We start from the raw sequence: 25,995 nt of genomic DNA, 5'->3' as shown, positions 1-25,995 counted from the left end.
CACGCATGCACACGCACGCACACACCACAGTCTGAGAGCGAAAGATGAAAATAAAATTCAGATGGCAAACGACTAAGAGTGAGATCAATACATGCCCACCTGACATTCTGAAATAAAAAGGAGTAATTTATCCCTGAGCAAAACTGAGCTAATATTCTTTTATTCCTGGAACTTTAAGGATTTGGTTTAACGTCCATGAGGATGGTCGGAGGGGGCACTAGTGCTAAATTTTAATAGATTTATACCGGGAACAATCAAGTTATTCGGCAGTGACAAATAATAGCTTTGCGATAAGGATGATTTTTTTCCGTCAGTATTGTGTTCAATGTGCATTGGCCATGGCATATACTGTGTCGTCAAAATCTGTTTCTGTTCTGCACTTGAATTTTCAAAATAGAATACGATACATAGCCAGTACCAAATGTAAATTTATTTGAAGTGAGCATAATGGATTTCCACCTATTTCCTGCCCTTTACAGAAACTCATTTTCTGGCTACAACTACCGTATGCACTCAATGGTCACTTTATTAGCGGTGTTCTGCTGCTGTAGCCCATCCACTTCAAGGTTCAACATGATGAGCATTCAGAGATGCTCTTCTGCACACCGCTGTTGTAATACGTGGTTATTTGAGGTACTGTCAGCTTGAACCAGACTGGCCATTCTCCACCGATTTCTCTCATTAACAAGGCATTTTCACCTACAGAACTGCTGCTAACTGGATTTTTTTTTTTACTTTTCACACTGTTCTCTATAAGCTCCAGTGACCGTCGTGCGTGACAATCCCAGGTGATTAGCTGTATCTGAGATGCTCAAACCACCCCATCTGGCACTAACAATCATTCCATGGTCAAAGTCACCTAGATCATATTTCTTCCCCGTTCTGGTGTTTAGTCAGAACGACAGCTGAACTTTTTGACCATGTCTATATGCTTTTATGCATTGAGTTGCTGTCATGTGATTGGCTAATGAGATAGCTGCATTAATGAGCAGCTGTATAGGTGTACCCAATAAAGTGGCCTCTGCGCGTACATACTTGCAGAAAGGGGTATTTTAACATATTTTAACATGACTTCATCAAATAGTCAACATAAAGGATGACTACAGGTAATCCGCTATGGGATAACTCCCTCTAAACTGCATTAGCTGCTATGGAGAGGCAGAATGTCACCTGGTCTTCAATCCATTAAAGCTATTCGGCATATCGAAACTGAACAAATACAAATAATGCACTGTAAAAATAAACTAAACCCTCTTCCTCATTAACCAGCACTCTCCCTCCTTCAGCTCTTCACTAGACTGACATCTGGCCCTTAGTTATTGTCATCCAGGTGTTCTGATATTGGCAATGGTCTGTACAGGAAGGGCATCACAACCAAGCACAGCCCTCAATCCACCCAACAGTAACACATGCAGTGGAGCTCGGCGCATGGTAAACCAGGACAGGAATGTCCAGATGATCTCCTACTCAAATGAGACTCTAGAGAAAATAATGAGAACCCCCCTGCTCTTCAGGATGTCGGTCAACTGAGCAAAAACTAGGAATCTTCCAGGGGTTTGCAACTCACCCAAAAAAACACACATGGAAGCAACAGAGGATGGGGCCGGACAACAACTAATTTCATACTTTGCAATCATTGGTAGTGCTCTATTTGTTTTAAAATTCATTTTCAGGATCTGGATGTCACTAGCAAGGGCAAGATCTGTTGACCAAGCCAAAGCATCCTCGATGTTGTAGCCAATTGACCTTACGACCCCACTATAGTTCTTACTGTGTAAATGCTCTCACACTGCATTCGGGCACCAGTTCCGAGATTCAAGCCAAGTGACCATGAAGGAATAGTGATATACTTCCAAGTCTGAATGACGTGTGATGCAGAAGGAGACCTGCAGGTGAGGGTGTTCCAAGGGACTTACAGCCTTTCCCCTTCTTTGCAGGTTTGGAACATGCAGCCCGAGTGATGCTCTTCAATCCTCCTCCTCCACCCGTTCACTGTTTAGTTCCCAATGGTGGGAGCAGAGCCTCAGTCTGATCTGCCAAACATGAGATCACTGTTGCAAGTGGTTCTCATTTTTTTTTAGGCATCCGTTACTCTCATGAGACCATGGATTTGCGCCTTGGAAGGTTTCCAGGGTGCAGGCCTGGGCAAGGTTGTATGGAAGACCGGCAGTTGCCCATGCTGCAAGTCCCCCCTCTCCACGCCACCGATGTTGTCCAAGACAAGGGCACTAGGGCCGATACAGCTTGGCACCGGTGTCGTCGCAGAGCAATGTGTGGTTAAGTGCCTTGCTCAAGGACACAACACGCTGCCTCAGCTGAGGCTCGAACTAGTGACCTTCAGATCACTAGACGGACGCCTTAACCACTTGGCCACGCGCCAACATAACTCACTACAACTTCATTAAACTGGTTCCCCATGATTCTGTGGCATCCCAACAAACCCTTCTGCATTCGTTATTGCAGTAGAGCCGATCTCCTGTCTTATAATATTAGAGTGAGGAAAATATTGCACCATGAGGCTTAAACAGTAGGTGCTGATAAACATTTCTGCTACCGCAGATAGTCACAGTGTCTCATGGTCATCAGCAGTGGAAATGCTAGGTTTGTTCTGAATCCAACCCACTGGGCACATTGGGGGCATCCTCGATGTGAAGATGGGCATTTGCCATCACAAAGACTTTGCAGAGAATATATTTTTATATATTGCATTCAACTGTGTAAAGCCTCTTATTAATTATTATACCTACAAGCTGATATTTCAACGTTAGCGCATGGTTCTCAGAATGAAAGCACGTTGCAAAACAGCTCAGTCAGAGCACAGCAGACAAATTCAAACTTCAAGTCTTCTGCTTGTTTTTTTTTAAAAGCCAAATTTTCAACAAGCATGAAAATAATAAATGCCAACATTATAATTGATTTTGCAGGCCTGTTGAGTTACAAAGGTAGCAAAGTATAGCAGAATGGGCAAAGCCATATACTGTAGAGATCACCCAAAACAGAGGCTGGAATATAGCTTGACCAATATTAGCAAATGACTATGTTCGCATAATAATCATGTTAAATATTTCTCCACTGATCTCAGTTACAGAAATTTCTAATCCCCAGTCTCCTCTTGAAGTCAATAATCAGCTCTTTGGTTAGCAAAAGGAAACCAGAGATCCATAAGCCAGTCCTCATCAGGGGAATCAGAGTTGGAGAGGGTCAGCAACTTTAAATTCCTCAGTAAGAAATTCACAATAGTAGCATGCCAATCTATTCATTAGTCTGTTCCACAAGGAAGGACCCCAGTCAGTTCGGATTGGCAACAACTCCTTCACAATCTCCATCAGCACAGGTGCACCGCAGGGCTGTGTGCTTAGCCCCCTGCTCTACTCGCTTTACACTTATGACTATGTGGCTAAGCCAAATTCCAATGCCATATTTAAGTTTGCTCTCGACACCAAATCGAAGGCGGTGATGAATCAGCATATAGGAGGAAGACTGAAAATCTGGCTGAGTGGTGTCTTACTCAATGTCGGCAAGGCCAAGGAGCTGATTATTGACTTCAGGAGTAGGAAACCAGAAGTTCATGAGCCAAGTCCTCATCAGAGAATTGGAAAATCAGAGGTAGGGAGGGTCAGCAACTTTAAATTCCTCAGCGTTATCATGTCGGAGTTCCTCTCCTGTGCCCAGCACACCAATGAAATTACAAAGAAAGCACAGCAATGCCTCTACTTCCGTAAGAGTTTACGAGGATTTGGCATGAGATCTAAAACTTTGACGAACTTCTATAGATTTGTGGTGGATATTGACTGGCTGAATAACACCAGGTGTGGAAACAACAGCGCAAAACGGAAAACCCTGCAAACGGTGGTGGATACAGCCCAGTTCTTCATAGGTAAAGCCCTCCCTGCCGCTGAGCACATCTACAGGAAAGCAAAATCCATCATCGGGGATTCCGACCAGCCAGGTCATGTTCTCTTCTCAATGTTGCCATCATGAAGAAGGTATACGAGCCTCAGGACTCATATCACCCAGCTCAGGAACGGTTATTACCCCTCAACCATCAGGCTCTTGAACCAAACGGAATAACTTCGCTCAGACTCACTCACCCTATCATTGAAATGTTCCCACAACCTATGGGCTTGATATTTATGGTTTAAGTATTTATTATTTCTTTCTGTTTGTATTTACACAGTGTGCTGTCTTTTGCATACTGGTTGTCCACCCAGTTGGTGTGATCTTTCATTGATTCTGTTATGGTTATTAGATTTATTGTGTATGTCCACAAGGAGGCGAATCTCAGGGCTGTATATGGTGACAAATATGTACTTTGGTAATAAAATTTACTTTAAACTTTGAACTCTGACATCTCATTCATAGGAATTGAGAGTCCAATGAGCTGACCGATTTGGCTTTGTTAATCCAGCAAAAATATACTTGCCAGGAGGTCACATTTCTTGTGACTTTGAAAGCCCAAAAAAAACAAAGGAAGTGGGTTTTGGACCAGGAAGGTGGTGTGGCTTAAACATCTTTCTGAAGATGTGGAAGAATTCTGTTTAAATGAGAACAAGGTCTGAAGGCAAAGCTCGCAGTTGACTGTTTTGAGCCTCCTCTAATTACATGCATGCAACCAAAGTGCCTTCTAAGCAATCTCCTTTGGGAGTGACTCCTGATAGGCGAGTATGAAAATGTCCTTCCTCGCCCCCACTAAACTACAGAAGTATTAAGCACAATGGCTCTTCAAGAAAACAAGTTCAGTGTTGCAGAGAAAAACATGAAAAGCAGCTCCAGGCAGGTGTCACAGGAGACACCTTGTTTGTAACTGAGTCAGAACCAGGGAAGTTTCATGCATCAAATGGTTACAGGCAGTTCATTCATTGAAGAAGAAAATTACTGAAAGCTGTCTGGATCATCATTAGAGGCACATTATAACTACGATGTGCACACCACAGCAAATACCATCAACACCCACACACCCTACAACTCGAGGCTGGAAGACAGTTGTTCCAAGCATATTTACATTATTAACAATAAGACCTTAAGACATAGGAGCAGAAATAGGCCATTTGGCCCATCAAGTCTGCTCCACCATTATGTCCTGGCTGATTTTTTATCCCTCTTAATCCCATTTTCCTGCCGTTTCCTCATAACCTTTGATGTTCTTACTTATCAAGAACCTATCAACCTCCACTTTAAAGATATGCAATGTTTTGGCCGCCACTGCTGCCTGTGGCAGTTAATTCCACAGATTCACTGCCCTCTGGCTAAGAATTTCCTCCTCATCTCTGTTCTCTATGGGCTTCCTTCAATTCTGAGGCTGTGCCTCTGGTCATAGACTCCGTCCACTGTCGGAAACATCCTCTCCATATCCACTCCATCTAGACCTTTCATTATTTAATAGGTTTCAATGAGATCCTCCACCCCCACATTCTTCTGAACTCTGGTGAGTACAAGCCCAGGGCCATCAAACACTCCTCATACATTAACCCTTTCATTCCCAGGACCATTCTCATAAACCTCCTCTGGACCCTCTCCAGTGCCAGCACGTCCATTAACATTGGCCCTAGTTCTGAATTGAGAAGGCAGCCATAGTTGACAGGACAGGTGCTCCAGCAAAAGAAGACACTTTACTATCCACCCTCTGGATCCAGACAGAAAAATGGCCCAACCCCATCACCATTCTCACACTCTCCTTCCCCCATGCCTGGTATTAATGGAGTACGTCAATGGCTTGGAAACAAAAAACCTACGCACCTATAGCATGACTCCTCACTCCGCCCTGGCTGATTAGTAGGTACTATTGCCCTCCCATTAGTCCGTAATGGCTCAGTGGCCACGTACACTGCCTGGTGGAGAATGCAGCCAAGAGGTCCAAACTTGCCTGTTGCTGCAATGTTGATTCATTGTGGTTGGGCTTTATAATTGCCACAACACATCTCCACCAACCTTTAAGCACCTGACTACACTAACCTCATTTTTCCTCCTTCCTCACCCAAATTCCCCCCATTTATATGAGAGACAAATCACAGGATCCAATTCGCCTTCCAAACTTCTTTCAATTATTTTTATTTTTGTCCTTGATGACATGAGCAAGGTATGTAAGTGAGGGTGGGGGGTGGCGAGTCAGTATTCTGCCCTCTGCTGGACAGACTAGGAACCAAAGGATAAAAGTGGGATTGGACTTGGCAAGAGTTTTGTTGCTGAATAGGTCACAGACATCGTGAAGGGCTTGGACAAAAATCAGGGTGTTATTTTGCACAGCTTGGCTGCCTGGGGAACTACAGTGTTGGAAGGGAAAGCACTTTGAGGCAAAGATAGTCGAAATAAGCTTGGAAGGTTAATTAGATTGCCACTCATTTAAAAGACTGGCAGGGGATTTGGGTGAGGGGAGCTAATGGTTGTGCAAGAAGATGAATGTGATGAGTGCAGATGGGTGCTTGACAGTCCGCGGAGAGGCACTGGACTTTATAACTCTATGAAAAGAAGTGGCAAGCAGAACATTAAATATTTCTTTAATGTAGCTGCACAGTGTGGTTTAATCGTGTGGTTTTAAATTCCACTGATTTCCAGTGGTAAGCAAGCAGCTTGCCGAGTAATTGGGTCACTGGAGTCATGTGACCAGAGAGCAGTGGTACCTGAGAAATTAAGTCTGGAGACCAGGCATCCAAGGTTTGGCTTGACTGTAGTTAGATGTGATTAACAGATCAACAAAAATGAAGTATTTTAGGACAGACATGGCAGGGCTGATCATGCACAACAATCATAGTTAATTGAAATCGATGGAATCTATGGCAATCACGTCTGCAGTAGATTAGAGTGGGAGAAATGGGTTTCACTTCACGGGTAACTGGCACTACTACAGATAAAGGAGGAAACTGCCTTTGGAGCAGCTTTAACTTTTAATCAGGCCAGAATTAGTGCCCTAGCAAATCAAATAACTACATCTGTAGATAAGGCTTCAAGCTAATTGGTAGGGCGAGGTAGGGTACATTCTGGTGAGAGAAATTTATAAAGCTGAAGCAAAAGGACAAAGCAACAAAGCAAGGTTTAAAGTTCAAAGTTCAAAGTAAATTTATTATCAAAGTATGTGCAGTACTGTGCAAAAGACTTCGGCATTGATATACATAGCTAGGATGTCTTAGACTTTCGAACAGTACTGTGGTAATTTTATGCGTTGTTCTGTACTACTGCCACAAAAAAAAAATAAATTTCATGATACATGCGAGTGATGATAAGCCTGATTCTGATGTGGGTCTCTATCGTGGACTGAAAGTGGAAAAGGGCCAGGTACAGGGGAAATCGGGATTGGGAAAAGAGGAAGGGAGAGTGGAGGGAGTGTGAAGCACCAAAGGACATTCTATAGTAGTCAATAGACAATAGACAATAGGTGCAGGAGTAAGCCATTCGGCCCTTCGAGCCAGCACCACCATTCACTGTGATCATGGCTGATCATCCACAATCAGTATCCAGTTCCTGCCTTATCCCCATAACCTTTGATTCCGCTATCTTTAAGAGCTCTATCCATCTCTTTTTTGAAAGCATCCAGAGACTTGGCCTCCAGAGCCTTCTGGGGCAGAGCATTCCACATATACACCACTCTCTGGGTGAAAAAGTTTTTCCTCAACTCCGTTCTAAATGGCCTATCCCTGATTCTTAAACTGTGGCCTCTGGTTCTGGACTCACCCATTAGCGGGAACATGCTTCCTGCCTCCAGCATGTCCAATCCCTTAATAATCTGAAATGTTTCAATAAGATCCCCTCTCAGCCTTCTAAATTCCAGAGTATACAAGCCCAGTCACTCCAATCTTTCGACATACGACAATCTCGCCATCCCGGGAATTAACCTTGTGAACCTACGCTGCACTCCCTGAATAGCAAGAATGTCCTTCCTCAAATTTGGAGACCAAAACTGCACACAGTACTCCCAGGTGTGGTCTCACCAGGGCACTGTACAACTGCAGAAGGACCTCTTTGCTCTTATACTCAATTCCCCTTGTTATGAAGGCCAGCTTGCTATTAAACCAATTGTTTGAAATCAAATTACGTTGCCTGGTATCATAAGGATGGGTGTGTCTGCACCCGCACCATCGCCTGCCCTAGGCACTCCTTTTCCGTCACCTATCCTACACCCCTCCCTTGGCGCTCCACCTCATCATTCCCATCATCCTTTGCTCCTGCCAGATTTACAACCTCTCTCTCAGCTCCAAGCAATAGAGATGTGCTTAAGAATTGTGCACAGTACTGTTGATGTCACTATGTACAGCGTACACTAGTAAAATAGGTCAGGATAACCAGGGTGTGTGAGGATTAACAGTGCATATGAGCATACAAGCACAGCTCCAGTTAGAGCAAGGGGATGTGGTAAAGAGACAAATTTAAAACAACTTTGTTTGAATACACATTGCATTCATAACTGACTGAGAAAAACAATGGCATAATTGGAAAAAAAAATGGATGTGATCCAAGAGCCAAGCTGAAAAGTGACTCAATACTGAGAATTCCAGAATGCTTTATATTTTAGCGGAGACAGGCAAAATGGAAAAACAGTGTCAGGATGGCCCTACCATTCTAAAACAGGACAAAGGCAGCAGCGAGGAAGGATTCAGGCTCCAAAAATGAAGTAGAACACGTCTGGCTGTGATAAGACAGAGCAAAGGGCAAGAAACCTTAGTTGGAAAGATTAAATAGGCCTTCAAAACAGTAAAATAATCGCAAGGATCTTGATCAACATGGAGCTGGCAAATTAAATTAGCAGTAAAAATGAAAAGAATGGACTCATGCAGAATGTAAGAGATGGGTTTCTAGATCAAAACTAAATGTAGCAACAGTCTGCGAGGGGTGATTGATAAGTTTGTGGCCTAAGGTAGAAGGAGATGAGTTATTAACTTCAAACTTTCTGCACAATCACTCAAAGAGTTGAACTGCATTTGCATGTAATGAAAGCTGTATAACTCATCTCCTTCTACCTTAGGCCACGAACTTATCAATCACCCCTGCTGTGGACACTTTCTGGAGGTCCAAGATCCGTATGCTCCACGACCGCTGGACTAAGTGTGTAAATGTAGGAGGGGATTATGTTGAAAAATAAATGTGCTAGGTTTTCTAAAATTGACTCCGTCTACCTTAAGCCACGAACTTATCAATCACCCTTCGTATAGTAGATCTGCTTTTGTGTATCAGCAGCTAATTAATCTATTAAATCTGACAAACTATGAAGGCATATGATGTGAATTGGCCATGATAAACTGGAAACCACATTAACAGGTATGAAAGTAAAGAAGCAACTTTCTAAGGATTAATATACAGTTACATGATATATATATTCTTTAAGGAAAAAAAAACAAGTGACCTAGCTATAGCTGTCAAAAGAGGTTAAGGAGAGTATTGGATCAAAGGAAAAGGATTACAAAGTTGCCAAGAAAGGCAGTAATTTGAGAATTGGGAACATTTTGACACTCAACAAAGAAGGAGCACGATGCTGATAAGAAAAAGGGGAGTCAAAAACAAGAGTCAATTAGTGTGGAATAAAAACATAACTGCAAAATAAAATGAATGAATAGGGAGAGATAGCTGAAGTTAATGTGGGTTCTTTAGATAGCAACAAGACAGATTACCTCGGAGGAATAAGGAATTATTAAACAAACATTTGAATCAGTCATCCTGGAAGAACAAAGTGAAGAATAGTCTAGACTAGCGGTTCCCAAATTTTTATACGCCATGGAGCAATACAATTAAGCAAGGAGTCACTGGGACCGGATGAGATGTACCCCAGGCCACTGTGGGAGGCGAGGGAGGAGATTGCTGAGCCTCTGACGATGATCTTTGCATTATCAATGGGATGGGAGAGATTCCGGAAGATTGGAGGGTTGTGGATGTTGTTCCATTATTCAAGAAAGAGAGTAGAGATAGCCCAGGAAATTATAGGCCGGTGAGTCTTACTTCAGTGGTTGGTAAGTTGATGGGAGAAGATCCTGAGAGGCAGGATTTATGAAAATTTGAACAGGCATAATAAGATTAGGAATAATCAGCATGGCTTTGTAAAAGGCAGGTCATGTCTTACGAGCCTGATTGAATTTTTTGAGGATGTGACTAAACACATTGATGATGGTAGAGCAGTAGATGTAGTGTATATGGATTTCAGCAAGGCATTTGACAAGGTACCCCATGCAAGGCTTATTGAGAAAGTAAGGAGGCATGGGATCCAAGGGGACATTGCTTTGTGGATCCAGAACTGGTTTGCCCACAGAAGGCAAAGAGTGGTTGTAGACGGGTCATATTCTGCATGAAGGTCGGTGACCAGTGGTGTGCCTCAGGGATCTGTTCTGGGATCCCTACTGTTCGTGATTTTTATAAATGACCTGGATGAAGAAGTGGAGGGATGGGTTAGTAAATTTGCTGATGACACAAAGGTTGGGGGTGTTGTGGATAGTGTGGAGGGCTATCGGATGTTACAACGGGACATCAATAGGATGTAAAACTGGGCTGAGAAGTGGCAGATGGAGTTCAACCCAGATAAGTGTGAGGTGGTTTATTTTGGTAGGTCAAATATGATGACAGAATATAGTATTAATGGTAAGACTCTTGGCAGTATGGAGGATCAGAAGGATCTTGGGGTCCGAGTCCATAGGACACTCAAGGCTGCTGCGCAGGTTGACTCTGTGGTTAAGAAAGCATACGGTGCATTAACCTTCATCAATCATGGGATTGAATTTAGGAGCCGTGGGTAATGTTGCAGCTATATAGGACCCTGGTCGGACCCCACTTGGAGTACAATGCTCAGCTCTGGTCACCTCACTATAGGAAGGATGTGGAAACCATAGAAAGGGTGCAGAGGAGATTTACAAGGATGTTGCCTGGATCGGGGAGCATAGAAACATAGAAACGTAGAAAATAGGTGCAGGAGTAGGCCATTCAGCCCTTTGAGCCTGCACCACCATTCAGCATGCCTTATGAGAACAGGTTGAGTGAACTCGGCCTTTTCTCCTTGGAGCAACGGAGGATGAGGGGTGACCTGATAGAGGTGTATAAGATGATGAGAAGCATTGATCATGTGGATAGTCAGAGGCTTTTTCCCAGGGCTGAAATGGCTAGCATGAGAGGGCACAGTTTTAAGGTGCTTGGAAGTAGATACAGAGGAGATGTCAGGGGTAAGTTTTTTTTACGCAGAGAGTGGTGAGTGTGTGGAATGGACTGCCAGTGACAGTGGCGGAGAGGGTTATGATAGGGTCTTTTAAGAGACTCCTGGACAGGTATACGGGGCCCAGAAAAATAGAGAGTATGGGTAACCTTCGGTAATTTCTCAGGTAAGGACATGTCCAGCATAGCTTTGTGGGCCGAAGGGCCTGTATTGTGCTGTAGGTTTTCTATGTCTATGTGACGTGGACCCAGGTGGGAACTCCTGATCTAGATGCATGGGTTCCCAACCTGCGGTCCACTGCCTCCTCAGTTAATGGCGTTGGTCCATGGCATAACAAAGTTAATGGTGTTGGTCCATCGCATAACAAAGTTGGGAACTCCTTGTGTGAAGGTGGAGCTCAAAGAAATTAACATCCGTGAAAAGATAAAGTAATGGACATTTCCCCAGAATTTAATGACCTGACATTTTGAGGCTGGTGAGAGTGACTAAACAGATAATGCATACAGAATCGCCTTTGAAATTCTACAATCATTGCCACAGGCTGCAGAACGTCAAGTACAGCCCCACTATTTAAGAAAAGTAGGGAAACAGGGCGCTAGAAACAGCAAGATGGATGACAACAGTAAGGAGAGTAGCGAAGCTTTGGAATTCTCTGCACTGCCGAGATTCACACATCAGAACCAAGTGGAAAGATTGAAAAGGAATATATTATTTCTCCACTGTGTTGGGGATTGAGCCAAACTCCCCAAAATATGGTTCAGATTTTCCTTCATCATTTTAGCCTTCAGGAGCTGCTAAAGCAGTTTCAGAGCTGCTGCTGAAGTCAGGAGGAGGAGGGACAATGAGGAATAAAAGCAAAACAAAAGACTGATGGCTAAAAATACTGGAGCACTATTTCATTCCATGTTCTGCAAAACATCTGTAGCGTTATTTTACAGGGAATGATTGACCAATCATAGAACTGACAAACTTTGGAGAAATGAAATATTTGTTGGCTTTGGTAATGCAGGATTAGAACTGCGACGTTTGCTCTCTCCTGAATTTTTGCATTATTAGTGCTTTAATCATACATCAATAAAATCTGTGTGATTGATACTTTCTCTGTTTAAATGTGTAGGTTCAACACCAAGACAACAACCTTCAGAACCCAAAATCTAAGCAATGCCTTTATCTTCTGCTGATAACATTACCAGCAACTTTCCCAATAAAATTTGGGAAACAACCGACTCCAATCAACATCTATAGGCTCCTGTCTCATCTCATCAAAACTTGCTTCGCTCTAATTTAGAACTTGATCCTGTGGACCAGCTCTGGTCCATTTCATAACTGTTTTAAAACTAACAGAACTATTCTCAAAGTGCTCCCCCCACTGTCATCTCAGTCACTTGCCCCACCCTATTACCCAAGAGTAGGTCAAGCTTTACCCTCTGCTGATAGTGCCTTCTAAGTGCTGTCTGAAGAAAAACTTTCCTCACCGTACAAATTCCACCCCATCTAAGCTCTTAACTTTATGGCAGCTACGTCTACTGGATACAAAAAAAATACTCAGTTATGCAGATACTATATATATTCTGACACAGTTTTCCACAGAAGAGTATAACTGTTAAAATGGTTGAAAAGGATGAAACAGAGTATTTATCTGGACATAAAATAAGTGTGGTACAGAAGTTAGTGAAACTCAAGTACCATAAACATTGGATCGTGACAGAATACAGAGAGAAGAGAAAGAGGATGGTTACAACAGTCCTTCAAATAACCTCATTTATGGTCATTGCGCCAGAGGAGGGGACAATGCTGGAAAAAGCTCGCTTGGAAAAGGAAGTTAGGAAACCTGCAAATATTACATAAGGCCAGACCAGACAGCAATGACAAGATTTCCTCCCCGGAACAACATCAGCGAACCAGATGCAATTTTAAGATAGAATTCCAGCTTGTTACCAAAACAAGTTCCACAGCTGCCATGTTAAGATTGAACTTTGGTGACCTGATTTTTAGTTGAGACCGCTTGCATCACCATATTAGTCAAGGAGCATGGTTTATATAAACCGTGATGTAGCTCGTTAAGGAAATAAATGAACTGCATTGATATGGAAATACAGTAAATGCTTTGCATGTAGATTTTCAAATGGGATATCTATAATGCCCTGTAATTGTCTTTAATAAAATGTTCCCTAATTTTGATGATAAAAATAAAACAGCAACAGAAAGCTGGTGAGAATACAGAAAACAGACATTATTTATCTGATGTTTTTGATATTTTGGCAATATGATCAGTGGGGTTAATTAAAAGTCCACATTGAGGCCATTCTGTTTTTTAAAAATATATACACATAGGGCGGTGGAGGTGGAGATACGTCTCTACCAGGGGAGATGTAAGCTTCTCCTTCCCTTCACCAGCCTGCAGGTCACCCTTGGGCAAGGTGGAGCACCTGCTTAGCCCCCTGATCAGGGTCACGCGAAGCCACGGCAGCAGTTGGGGAATGGTCATATGAGCAGCTGATGCATATGCAACCACTGGCAGACAATCTCTGAAGAGCATTGATAATGGCTGGGGTCACCCGTCTTGAAAAGACATTGCCCAGAAGAACAAAATGGCAAAGCACTTCTGCAGAAAAATTTGCCAAGAACAATCATGGTCATGGAGACATGTTTGCCCACAACATATGACATGGCACATGATGATGATGATAAAATATAGGACTCTGACACAAAATTTGGACAAAACAAGGCCTAGGGATAGACATCTAGGTGAGCATGTTAAAGGATGAAGGGGGTTTAGTGAATGGGATCAGAACTATCCTGCTCCGGGTGAAGAGACCAGCCCTGAGGCACTGGCTCGACGCCCTACAGGAAGCAGGAGAGTGAAAGGGTGAGCAGCGTTATGTGTAGAGAAATGGTTGGTGTACAAAACTAAAGAAAGATCCCGCATCTCCAGGTGGCAGCGGCAATCAGGGGATTGAAGGGCCAAAATGGAGGGCACAGATCAGGGAAGTACACAGTCTACAAGATGTCAACAAATACTCCTACTGTGCCGTGAAGCTCAGAGGATGTACGTCAGCCTCGAACGCAGAGATGTGGAACCGGGTAGAACAGTGTGAGTCAGTGACCGCCCTTTCTGATGAGGCAGCACATCCCGGTGCAGTCTGATCGGCCGCCTTCTCATCATTCAGTACAGAGTTTCTGCGTCTGATTCCAGCTTCCTTCATCTCCAGCCACACTTTAATAATAAGTTCAAATGCAGCTAGTCACCAGTTTTACAGCAGCTAATTATTGAGCCAGTCATTCTTCTGCATTTACGACTCCTGATGTTGTTGTTGTTGCCACAGCAACCACTGCCAAGGGCAGTCTCACTGAATCAGCAATTTGCTTCGGATTTCCGCCGTGTTTAACGTTCAAGATAGAGCAACTCCATCTGCTTCCACCCTTATTGGTACAATAATAAATAGAAACCTGAGTTCAGCAACGTATTCCCATGTGGGAATGATAAAAAAACCAAATCCATTCCAGGGAATCTCTGCTGTTTCACCTCTGCAGTGTAGTGCCATCCACTGCGTGGAAGCACACAGCCCATTTTAATAGTAGAGTGCTACCACTATGTGTAAAAAGCAGTTAATTGGAGAAAAGACAGCCTTGGCACAATCCTTAAAGTTGGCTTCTAATTTTCAGACAGGATGATCTCAATGTACAAAGAGGGTATCGTTAAAACAGCTTAAGCGAGTCATAAAAGCCTAAACCAAAAGCAGACCCTGTTTCTGATGCTCCTCCAATTCACATGTCACTATGGAAATAGTTGTTACCATTATGGCTCTGTTTCCTCGGTGTATAAAAGTGTATGTTGGCAAAAGCTTCTCAATTTTCCAGTAAGGAATGCTTTAATGCGGGGCAGTCGAGTAACTTTCAGATGGAAGGGAATGTGAACCGATTACTATTTACATTGATGGAAAGAAACCAACCAAATAAGGAGCTGTACAAAGTTCTTGGCTACTTTTGGTGATAACAGTCGGTTAAATAATAGCATCAAAGGCACAAATGGAGAAAATCGCAGCAACGGCCTATCAGTTTACTAATATATACCATGATTTTAAAGGCCTTTTGTCAATGGCACTACTCTAAAGCAGGGGTTCCCAATATTTTTTACGCCATGGACCAATACCATTAAGCAAAGTGTCCATGGACCTCAGGTTGGGAACCCCTGCTTAAAGCCAAGAGGGTGGTAAAATGCTCTCTGTGTTATCACTGCCCCAAAGATCTTAACAAGATGAGATGCAATCCACATGCAGTACTGTGCAAAAGTCTTAGGCACATATATAACTACGGTGCCTAAGACTTTTGCACAGTACTGCAGTAATTTTACGTAATGCACTGTACTACTGCCACACAAAAAGAAACAAATTTCATGACATATGTAAGTGATAATAAACCTGATTCTGATATGGGCCTCTACTGTGGACTGAGAGTGGGAAGGGGGCAGGGAGAAGGGAATCACGGTTGGGAAAAGGGGAAGGGGAGAGGGGAGGGAGCAGGAAGCACCAGAGAGACATTCTGTAATGATCAATAAACCAGTTGTTTGGAATCAAATGGACTTGCCCGGTGTCTCAGGACTGGGTGTGTCTCCACCTGTGCCAACCCCTGCCCCTGGCACTCTTCCTCTGCCACCCTGTCCACGTCCCTCCTACAGCGCTCCACCCTCGACCTTCCCAACATGCTTTGCACCCGGCAGAACTCTACATTGCACGTTAACAAATACAGTACTGTGCAAAAATCTTAGACATCCTAACTATATTTTATATAAGATTTTTGCACAGAACTGCAACACCACCTCATGACTGGCAAGTCAAAATACACATTAGCTTGGCGCTACGCCATATATCACCCAAGTTATTTCCAGTACTTCCTTTGCAAATTTAACAGCTGTGTGTCTCAGCTAGACTTTGTTCAACATATAAAAACACAAACAATGCAAGGTTCGGCTTTCACCAATATGTGGATTTTGTGGAAATTTTTATTTATTGGCCCTTATTGCATGGGGAATGTCTTGCCATATGTGCCAGATGTTGGCGAAAACATATTGTGTATGACTTTGTTCTCCTATTTAGAAATGCAATGGAGGTAGTGCAGAGGAGGTTCATTAAGTGGTTCCAGGCGTGAAGAAATGGTCAGATGAGGGAAGGCTGAACTGGCTGGGCCTTTGCTTAATGTGGTTTAGAAGAATCAGTGGTGACCATACTGAAACACATCAGATTTAGTTTGGGAGGGGGACTGATTTATAGGGTAGATTTTGAGAGGGTATTTTCCTTTTGGGAAAACCTAGAACTAGGAGACAACATTTCAGGACAATTGCTCATCCACGTAAGGTGGAGAATGGAGGAAAAATCTCTTCACCAGTGGGTTGTAAACTTTTTAAATTCTCAACCCGAGAGAGTGCTAGAGGCGAGTAATGATATGTTAAGGGTTGAGATGGATGGATTTTTAAACAGGAGCATAGCTACGGATAATGATAACATGCAGTAAATTAGAGTTGAGATCAAAATCAAATCAACCAACAGCAGCGCAGACTTGAGGTTCCCTATATTCTTATGTTCTTAATTATTTGACAGTTGCTCTGCAATCAGTCAAGTCATTACTTTGCAAATTAAAATTCAAACTCACCCATTTGTAACAATGATAAAAATAAATCATTCAAAACCTATGCAATACAAATAACCTTATCAGAAACATCAAACTGTAATATATTAAATACAATTGAAAAGGGCTTTCAGCAATTTAAACAGTGAGCTATTTTCAACCAGGCTTGAAGGCTTTTGGGTTTGTCATCTGCAATGTTTCTGATAGGCAGATAAGTTAGGACATGATCAGTATATTGCACATTTACTGTCCACTGGTTTATGTAATGCTGTATGTACACAGACTATCAGGACATCAGTTCATGCCTGAAGCAACCCCATGGCTCTTGAGCTATTGAGGATGGAAATTCCTTTACCCATTCAATTAAGGGTTTCAAAGGATACACCCTTTCAGCAGATTACTGTCTCAATTACCACCTTGAAACTGGATGAAGTACAATGTGCTCCTTTCCTACTTTTATACCTGGACTACAAAAACAGTCCTTAAAAATATTAGGCTCTGATTTTTATACAGGACTCTTAAAAACAAAGCTCTCACAACCAGCTCCCTCAGTTTACATTACGAGTTTCAGATTCCCTATTTTATAAGCAGAATTATAAATGCTATATATTAATCAAGGTGTAATGTAATTGGGGTACTGTAGGGAGACGGAGGAGGGGTTGACATCATAGACTTGTTCTCCATCTGAATCCTGTGCTCATGGAAAAGTAAATAACCTTATCCGGTGCTCCCTAAAGGACATTTCTTCTGAAGCATGCCAGTGTAGTTTCTATAATACTATAGCACAGATTCTGATCCAGATTCCCTTCCAACACAGCCCACTATGGGAATGCAAGATTGGTTAAGTTAATCTATAGTTTAAAATTACCCTATATATTTCACATTGTCTTATGAGCTGCCTAAACTATGCATTGCAAATCAATCATTGTATTTGTGCTATTAATGCACATTACATGTTCTATGATTTTCTTTTATTTAGAGATCTTCTCTTCTTCGGCTGTCCATCGATTTCGATGTTGACTGAGGCCTGGGCAAGGTTCTATGGAAGACTGGCAATTGAGCTGCATGTCTCCCCTCTCCACGCCACCGATGTTGTCCAAGACAAGGGCACTGGGACCCATACAGCTTGGCACCGGTGTCATCGCAGAGCAATGTGTGGTTAAGTGCCTTGCTCAAGGACACAACATGCTGCCTCAGCTGAGGCTCGAACTAGCGAACTTCAGATCACTAGACCAATGCCTTAACCACTTGACAACGCACCAACACTTTTTTTAAATTTAGAGATACAGCATGGAACAGGCCCTTCTAACCCTTCGAGCCACACCATCAGCAACCCACCAATTTAACCTTCATCTAATCACAGAACCTTTTGCAATGACCAATTAGCCTACTAATCGATACGTCTTTGGACCGTGGGAGGAAACTGCAGCTCCTGAAGGAAACCCACGCGTTCACAGAGAGGACGTGAAATTCCATTGCCCCGAAGTTGTAACAGTGCTGTGCTATTGTAGTGACCAGTCAATATGGGCTAACTAGGCATCTAGTTAATTCAATTCGGATCTAGAATTCAGAGCATCCAGAAACTCTTCCAAGAACAATAAGCATGAAAGCAGCTCCACACTTCACAGAAAACATCCTCTACACTGTGTTTAGCCAATGAAATTAACCTCCTTAATTATTTTACTCTTTAAAGCTCGTCCCACCTTAATAGATCCTAGAAGTTAAAATTAGCGCAAATAGATACTGGTAAATTAATTTCTAAACTTACCCATAATTCCACATGAAAGGAGAGTGGGTCCTTTACTCATCTTCTTTGGACTGTGCTGAAATTATTAAAAAAGTAGTTAAGCCAAAATTATAAAAGAAAATCTACTAGGTCAAAGTGGAAACATTTAAAAAATGAAAATGCAGGCAGCTAACAAAATGAGTGCAAGCAAAAATATAAAATATAATGTCATGTAATTAGCCAATCATATCTCAGGGGAAAGGAAATGTAATTGACAAAATTACTGTTATAGCTTCACAATTTACAGCAAGAAAAGTTACCCAATCACAACAAAAGAATTGTGTCATGTGACCATGTTATATTATGACACAACTAACTGACTAATTTTGAATAACACCAACATAATAACTTAAAACGAATACAACTTTTTCACTTGACCTTTGTGAAAAAAACTAACAATATATATTGAAAGAAGCACAGATTCAATTCTAAACAGAGCTGAAGAATTTGAATCATTTTTGTTTCCTAATTAATAATTGCCAGAAATGTCAATTAACGTCAACATGCTGTGTATTTCCTGCTGAATTCTTATGCACGTGCACTGTTCTCTCATACTACAAGCCTGAACATTTCTTCATTTCAAACCTCTGCCACTAAAAGAAATCCATCCTAAAGTCAAATGTTTAAAATGAGAAAACCAGTAACAAATTGTCCTTCATACGATCCGGTCTAAAGAGTTACAAAATAGCTTCCAGCTCCAGCATTTCCAATTTAAATCAACAATGACATTGCAGGAATTCATGGGGTTTTCCAAGCTCCTTGCTCGATGTGGATTGGGAGGCAAAGCTAGCGTGTCTGTATTCCAGAGATTAAGTCAGCAAAGCCCTAAACTAGAACTTGGTATCTGCATTGGATCTCTCCCCACCCCACACAGCTTTCCTGCATGGACTTCCTTCTTTAGCATAAGAATTCTCTGGTCTTCATGATCTAGTGACTATTTTTAATTTAAAGAAAAATAAGCATGATTCACCCTTTCTTACTCACTTAGGATCTTGAAGATTCTGAAGATAGCAGTTTATTTATAGTTATGGGCTAATCACATCAGATTATCAGAATGTGGACTTCTCTATCCCAAGGGTGCTTGAAATAAGAAATGAACTCCTTCCAAACCCTCCTAAAAACCAATTACAGCATGAAGCACTTGAAGCAGTGACTGTTACTGTGGAAGCTCCTCTGATTACATCTGTAAGACCACGTAGCTTGTTCAGAAGGGCATCATAGCAATTATTCCACAGGACTGTGAATTGTGGGCAGACACAGATTATATTCATTTTCTTTTTTCTGGATCTCTCCCCCCTCTGACCATCTTCTGCATGAAGATCTTAAGCTAGGTTTTCACAGCTGCCTGTCTTCATTCACTCCTCATTTGTAATGTCATCAAGTTTGTGACCACAGCAGAGTCAGGTTGGAGCCAACTCAGTTTTCATTGGGTCTCCACGTAGGTTCATGGGCTGCAAGCCATTTTGAGTGGAGATCTGGAGCAGGTACTGCAATGGAAATTCCCTCAATAAATCCAGAGATAATCTGCTAATTCTCATGGTCTCAACCAAATGCGTACAAATTGCTGACCAATGCTGGACATTCCCTGGACATTTCCAGCTACTCTCCAATTTCACAAAATGATCCGATTAGAGTACAAAAACTTGCAAATGTCAATTATCTTTACCAACAACTCACCATATAGAAACACAGAAACATACGAGGGGTGATTGATAAGTTCGTGGCCTAAGGTAGAAGGAGTCAATTTTAGAAAACCCAGCACATTTATTGTTCAACATTGTCCCCTCCTACGTGTACATACTTAGTCCGGCAGTCGTGGAGCATACGGATCCCTTCTTTGTAGAAGTGATCCATAGCTGGGGTGATTGATAAGTTCGTGGCCTAAGGTAGAAGGAGGTGAGTTATTAACTTCAAACTTTCTGCATTATCACGCAAAGAGTTCAACTGCACGTGCGCGTAACAAGAGCGTCTTGGACCTCCAGGTGGTCCACAGCAGGGGTGATTGATAAGTTCGTGGCCTAAGGTAGAAGGAGATGAGTTATACCGCTCTCGTTACATGCCCGTGCAGTTCAACTCTGAGTGAAAATGCAGAAAGTTTGAAGTTCCTCCTCACTCCTTCTACCTTAGGCCATGAACTTATCAATCACCCCTGCTGTGGACCATTTTCTGGAGGTCCAAGAGGCCGACTTCTACAAAGAAGGGATCCATATGCTCCACGACTGCTGGACTAAGTGTGTAAGTGTAGGAAAAATAAATGTGCTAGGTTTTCTAAAATTGACTCCTTCAACCTTAGGCCACGAACTTATCAATCACCCCTCCTAGAAAACCTACAGCACAATACAGTCTCCTCAGCCCACAAAGCTGTGCCAAACATGTACTTACTCTAGAAATTACCTAGGGTATTAAAATATAATCATATTAGATAAATTTTATACAGATCTATTTATTGTTTGTTCACCAGTCTGTACCCAGCTCTCTCCATTCTAGAAGGGTCTTTCTATCATCTTAGAAAGTCACTCAAGTAAAAGATTAAAAGCTAATTTCAAGCTATTATGCTCAACAGGATATGGCAAGATTAGAGTGAAAATTTGACGCTCCATCTGAAAAGTATAAAAGCATTGGTTAAATCTAATCAAATAATGTGCGAAGTAAAAGAATTGCAAATTCTCTTCAGTTGTGCAGTACAGCAGTGAACCAGTAAACAGGTTTCACTTTTTTTACAGCAGCCCAGAGAATATACTTGGTGTAACAAAGGCAAAATCTCTCAGAAACTAGAGGTTAATAATCATCAGGAACACAATTAAAAAATAAAAGTCTCAAAGATATCCCCTAAGTAATGAAATTCTGCAATAATCCAACTAATAGCTTTCATTTGAACTCATTTTAACCCCTGCACCGCCTGGGCAGAAGTTCCATGAAAGCCAATACTGGAATCCTCCCGGGTTTTGCATGGGATTATTTACTTAATTTAAAATGAGTTTCAGTCAATTTTTTACAAACGACAATGCCAGATCCCATCAAATTTCAAGAAATAGCCTGTTCTGCTATTCAAATTTGCTCATAACTCCCAAAAAACAGCTATATGTAGTTGAAGCTGTAATCAGCATTCAGAGTACAGGAATTTGACACACATCTCTTAGTGTCTGTGTGTCTGAAGGGAAACTGGTCTCTTCCTTTTCTGAGGCTGTGGGAGTTTCTTACTGAAACTCCCTCCCAGTGTAAGATTTCTCCAACTACAATAATAGTTGTCACATTTTTAGCCTAGCCTGCAGTGCAAATTAGTTCTTAGTTACTCAGAACAAAACAGTTCTCATTACTCCAGCAACACACATCAAAGTTGCTGGTGAACGCAGCAGGCCAGGCAGCATCTCTAGGAAGAGGTGCAGTCGACGTTTCGGGCCGAGACCCTTCGTCAGGACTAACTGAAGGAAGAGTGAGTAAGAGATTTGAAAGTTGGAGGGGGAGGGGGAGATCCAAAATGATAGGAGAAGACAGGAGGGGGAGGGATGGAGCCAAGAGCTGGACAGGTGATTGGCAAAGGGGATATGAGAGGATCATGGGACAGAAGGTCTGCGGAGAAAGGCAAGGGGGAGGGATCCCAGAGGATGGGCAAGGGGTATAGTCAGAGGGACAGAGGGAGAAAAAGGAGAGAGAGAGAGAAAGAATGTGTGTATATAAATAAATAACGGATGGAGTACAAGAGGGAGGTGGGGCATTAGCGGAAGTTAGAGAAGTCAATGTTCATGCCATCAGGTTGGAGGCTACCCAGACGGAATATAAGGTGTTGTTCCTCCAACCTGAGTGTGGCTTCATCTTTACAGTAGAGGAGGCCATGGATAGACATGTCAGAATGGGAATGGGATGTGGAATTAAAATGTGTGGCCACTGGGAGATCCTGCTTTCTCTGGCGGACAGAGCGTAGGTGTTCAGCAAAGCGGTCTCCCATTCTGCGTCGGGTCTCGCCAATATATAAAAGGCCACATCGGGAGCACCAGACGCAGTATATCACCCCAGCCGACTCACAGGTGAAGTGTCGCCTCACCTGGAAGGACTGTCTGGGGCCCTGAATGGTGGTGAGGAAGGAAGTGTAAGGGCATGTGTAGCACTTGTTCCGCTTACACGGATAAGTGCCAGGAGGGAGATCAGTGGGGAGGGATGGGGGGCATGAATGAACAAGGGAGCCGCGTAGGGAGCGATCCCTGCGGATAGCGGGGGGGGGGGGAAGGTGCTTAGTGGTGGGATCCCGTTGGAGGTGGCGGAAGTTACAGAGAATAATATGTTGGACCCGAAGGCTGGTGGGGTGGTAGGTGAGGACCAGGGGAACCCTATTCCTAGTGGGGTGGCGGGAGGATGGAGTGAGAGCAGATGTCCGTGAAATGGGGGAGATGCGTTTGAGAGCAGAGTTGATGGTGGAGGAAGGGAAGCCCCTTTCTTTAAAAGGAGGACATCTCCCTCTTCCTGGAATGAAAAGCCTCATCCTGAGAGCAGATGCGGCGGAGACGGAGGAATTGCGAGAAGGGGATGGCATTTTTGCAAGAGACAGGGTGAGAGGAGGCATAGTTCAGATAGCTGTGAGAGTCAGTAGGCTTATAGTAGACATCAGTGGATAAGCTGTCTCCAGAGACAGAGACAGAAAGATCTAGAAAGGGGAGGGAGGTGTCGGAAATAGACCAGGTAAACTTGAGGGCAGGGTGGAAGTTGGAGGCAAAGTTAATAAAGTCAACGAGCTCAGCATGCATGCAGGAAGCAGCGTCAATGCAGTCGTCAATGTAGCGAAGGAAAAGTGGGGGACAGGTACCAGAATAGGTACGGAACATAGATTGTTCCACAAAGCCAACAAAAAGGCAGGCATAGCTAGGACCCATACGGGTGCCCATAGCTACACCTTTAGTTTGGAGGAAGTGGGAGGAGCCAAAGGAGAAATTATTAAGAGTAAGAACTAATTCCGCTAGACGGAGCAGAGTGGTGGTAGAGGGGAACTGATTAGGTCTGGACTCCAAAAAGAAGCGGAGAGCTTTGAGACCTTCCTGATGGGGGATGGAAGTATATAGGGACTGGACATCCATAGTGAAAATAAAGCGTTGGGGGCCAGGGAACTTAAAATCATCGAAAAGTTTAAGAGCGTGAGAAGTGTCACGAACATAGGCAGGAAGGGATTGAACAAGGGGGGATAAAACCGTGTTGAGGTATGCAGAAACGAGTTCGGTGGGGCAGGAGCAAGCTGAGACAATAGGTCTGCCAGGACAGGCAGGTTTGTGGATCTTGGATAGGAGCTGGAAACGGGACACCACCATGGATGTCCAGTCCCTATATACTGTACCTCTTCCTAGAGATGCTGCCTGGCCTGCTGCGTTCACCAGCAACTTTGATGTGTGTTGCTTCAATTTCCAGCATCTGCAGAACTCCTGTTGTTCTCATTATTCCAGTTTCCCTAAAACCACGCTGCATCATTTACTTCACTTAGATCTGTGACCTCTTTGAACCTCAAAGATAGGCCCATAATGTGACTTCACTATTTTGCCAAGGAGCTTGGGAATGCACAGCAGCATTCTGCAATGGATCTTGCCTCAGGTTCATTTTAGAACACTACAATTGATTCTTACCATGTATCATTTCCTGGCCACCTCTGCATTTAGGAGGTCACTGGCCTCCGTGATTAAAGTCATAGAGCCATACTGCATAGAAACAGGCCCCGCCAGCCCAACTCGTCCATGCTGATCAAGATTTCCATCTAAGCAAGTCCCATAGGCCCGAATTTGGCCCATGTCCCTCTAAACCAGGGGTTCCCAGCCTTTTTAAGGCATGGCCCTGTACCATTAACTGAGGTGTCCATGTACCCCAGGTTGGGAGCCCCTGCTCAAGACCTTTCCTGTCCATGCTTAAATAACTTTTAAATGTTGTTAATGCACCTGCCTCAACCACCTCTCCTGGCAGCTCATTCCATATACTGACCACCTTCTGGGTGAAAAGGTTGCCCCACAAGTTCCTATTAAATCTCTTCTCTCTCAACATAAATCTAAGCCATCCAGTTCCTGATTCCCCATAAAGATCGAGCATTGACACAGTCCAACAACCTTCATGATTCTTACACCTCTGAAAGATCACAGTTGATTCTCTTGCGCTCCAAAGAATAAAGACACAACCCTCTCAACCTCCCTCAATATCTCAGGTCCTCAAGCCCTCACAGCATCCTCATAAATCTCCTTTGCTAACTTTCCAACATAATGCCATCTTTGCTATAGCAGGGTGACCAAAGCTGAGCACAATATTCCACACGTGGCCTCAGCAACATCTTGTTGTACTGCAATGTAACATCCCAGCTTTTCCATTAAATATTTGACTGACGAAGGCCATCATGCCAAAATCCTTCCTAACTACCATGTCTACCTGAGAAGCCACTTTCAGGAAACCATTGAACTGCCAGGTCCCTAGATTGATCAGAAGAGACCATATAATTTTCCTTCAGCACACAGAAGCAGACAGAGAAGGCGAAGGTATTTACCTGCGTTGCAAGCAACCCTGAAGCACAAGCATTCATAAAGTGCACTCATGTCCTTGATTGTTTCCCATCAGTCTCCTGCTAGGTGATCCTGGCTGTAGTCTTCGCAATGTCCTTTGTGAAAACACCATGCCTCCTCTGGGCAACATTCTTTAGGAGTCTGTCTGACTCTCTGACCATCCTGGAATTTTCTGACTATACACCCCCATTACTGCAGAATCCACTTGGTCAGTGACAGCATTCCTGCATCTGGAAGGCTGTCACATGTACTTGACCTGTTCATTCTGTAGCTAGCTGTAAAGATCATACTTGCTGGGATACATGCTGACAGCTGCAAGAACCTGCAACCTCTACTGCTTTACATACAGAAACACAAGCTGGTGGTAGACCTGAGGAGGGCTAAGGCACCGGTGACCCCTGTTTCCATCCAGGGGGTCACTGTGGACATGGCGGAGGATTACAAATACCTGGGGATACGAATTGACAATAAACTGGACTGGTCAAAGAACACTGAGGCTGTCTACAGGAAGGGTCAGAGCCATCTCTATTTCCTGAGGAGACTGAGATCCTTTAACATCTGCCGGACGATGCTGAGGATGTTCTACGAGTCTGTGGTGGCCAGTGCGATCATGTTTGCTGTTGTGTGCTGGGGCAGCAGGCTGAGGGTAGCAGACACCAATAGAATCAACAAACTCATTCGTAAGGCCAGTGATGTTGTGGGGATGGAACTGGACTCTCTGACGGTGGTGTCTGAAAAGAGGATGCTGTCCAAGTTGCATGCCATCTTGGACAATGTCTCCCATCCACTACATAATGTACTGGTTGGGCACAGGAGTACATTCAGCCAGAGACTCATTCCACCAAGATGCATCACTGAGTGTCATAGGAAGTCATTCCTGCCTGTGGCCATCAAACTTTACAACTCCTCCCTTGGAGGGTCAGACACCCTGAGCCAATAGGCTGGTC

The 25,995-nt window shown here is 43.3% G+C and overlaps 1 protein-coding gene across 5 annotated transcripts in view; it reads right to left on the bottom strand.

Moving 5' to 3' along the window:
- fam53b (family with sequence similarity 53 member B) overlaps positions 1-25,995 on the bottom strand; it is a 135,166-nt gene that overhangs the window by 71,606 nt on the left and 37,565 nt on the right. For all 5 annotated transcript variants that reach the window (XM_072239442.1, XM_072239445.1, XM_072239441.1 and 2 more), the window contains one exon: positions 18,513-18,567. In XM_072239442.1, coding sequence (XP_072095543.1) covers positions 18,513-18,567 — 55 coding nt within the window. The remainder of the gene's footprint in view (positions 1-18,512; positions 18,568-25,995) is intronic.

This window comes from Mobula birostris, chromosome 21 (assembly GCF_030028105.1).
Source record: "Mobula birostris isolate sMobBir1 chromosome 21, sMobBir1.hap1, whole genome shotgun sequence".
NCBI lineage: Eukaryota > Metazoa > Chordata > Chondrichthyes > Myliobatiformes > Myliobatidae > Mobula > Mobula birostris.
Note: the sequence above shows the minus strand (reverse complement) of the source record. Positions and strands in the feature narration are given on the sequence as shown.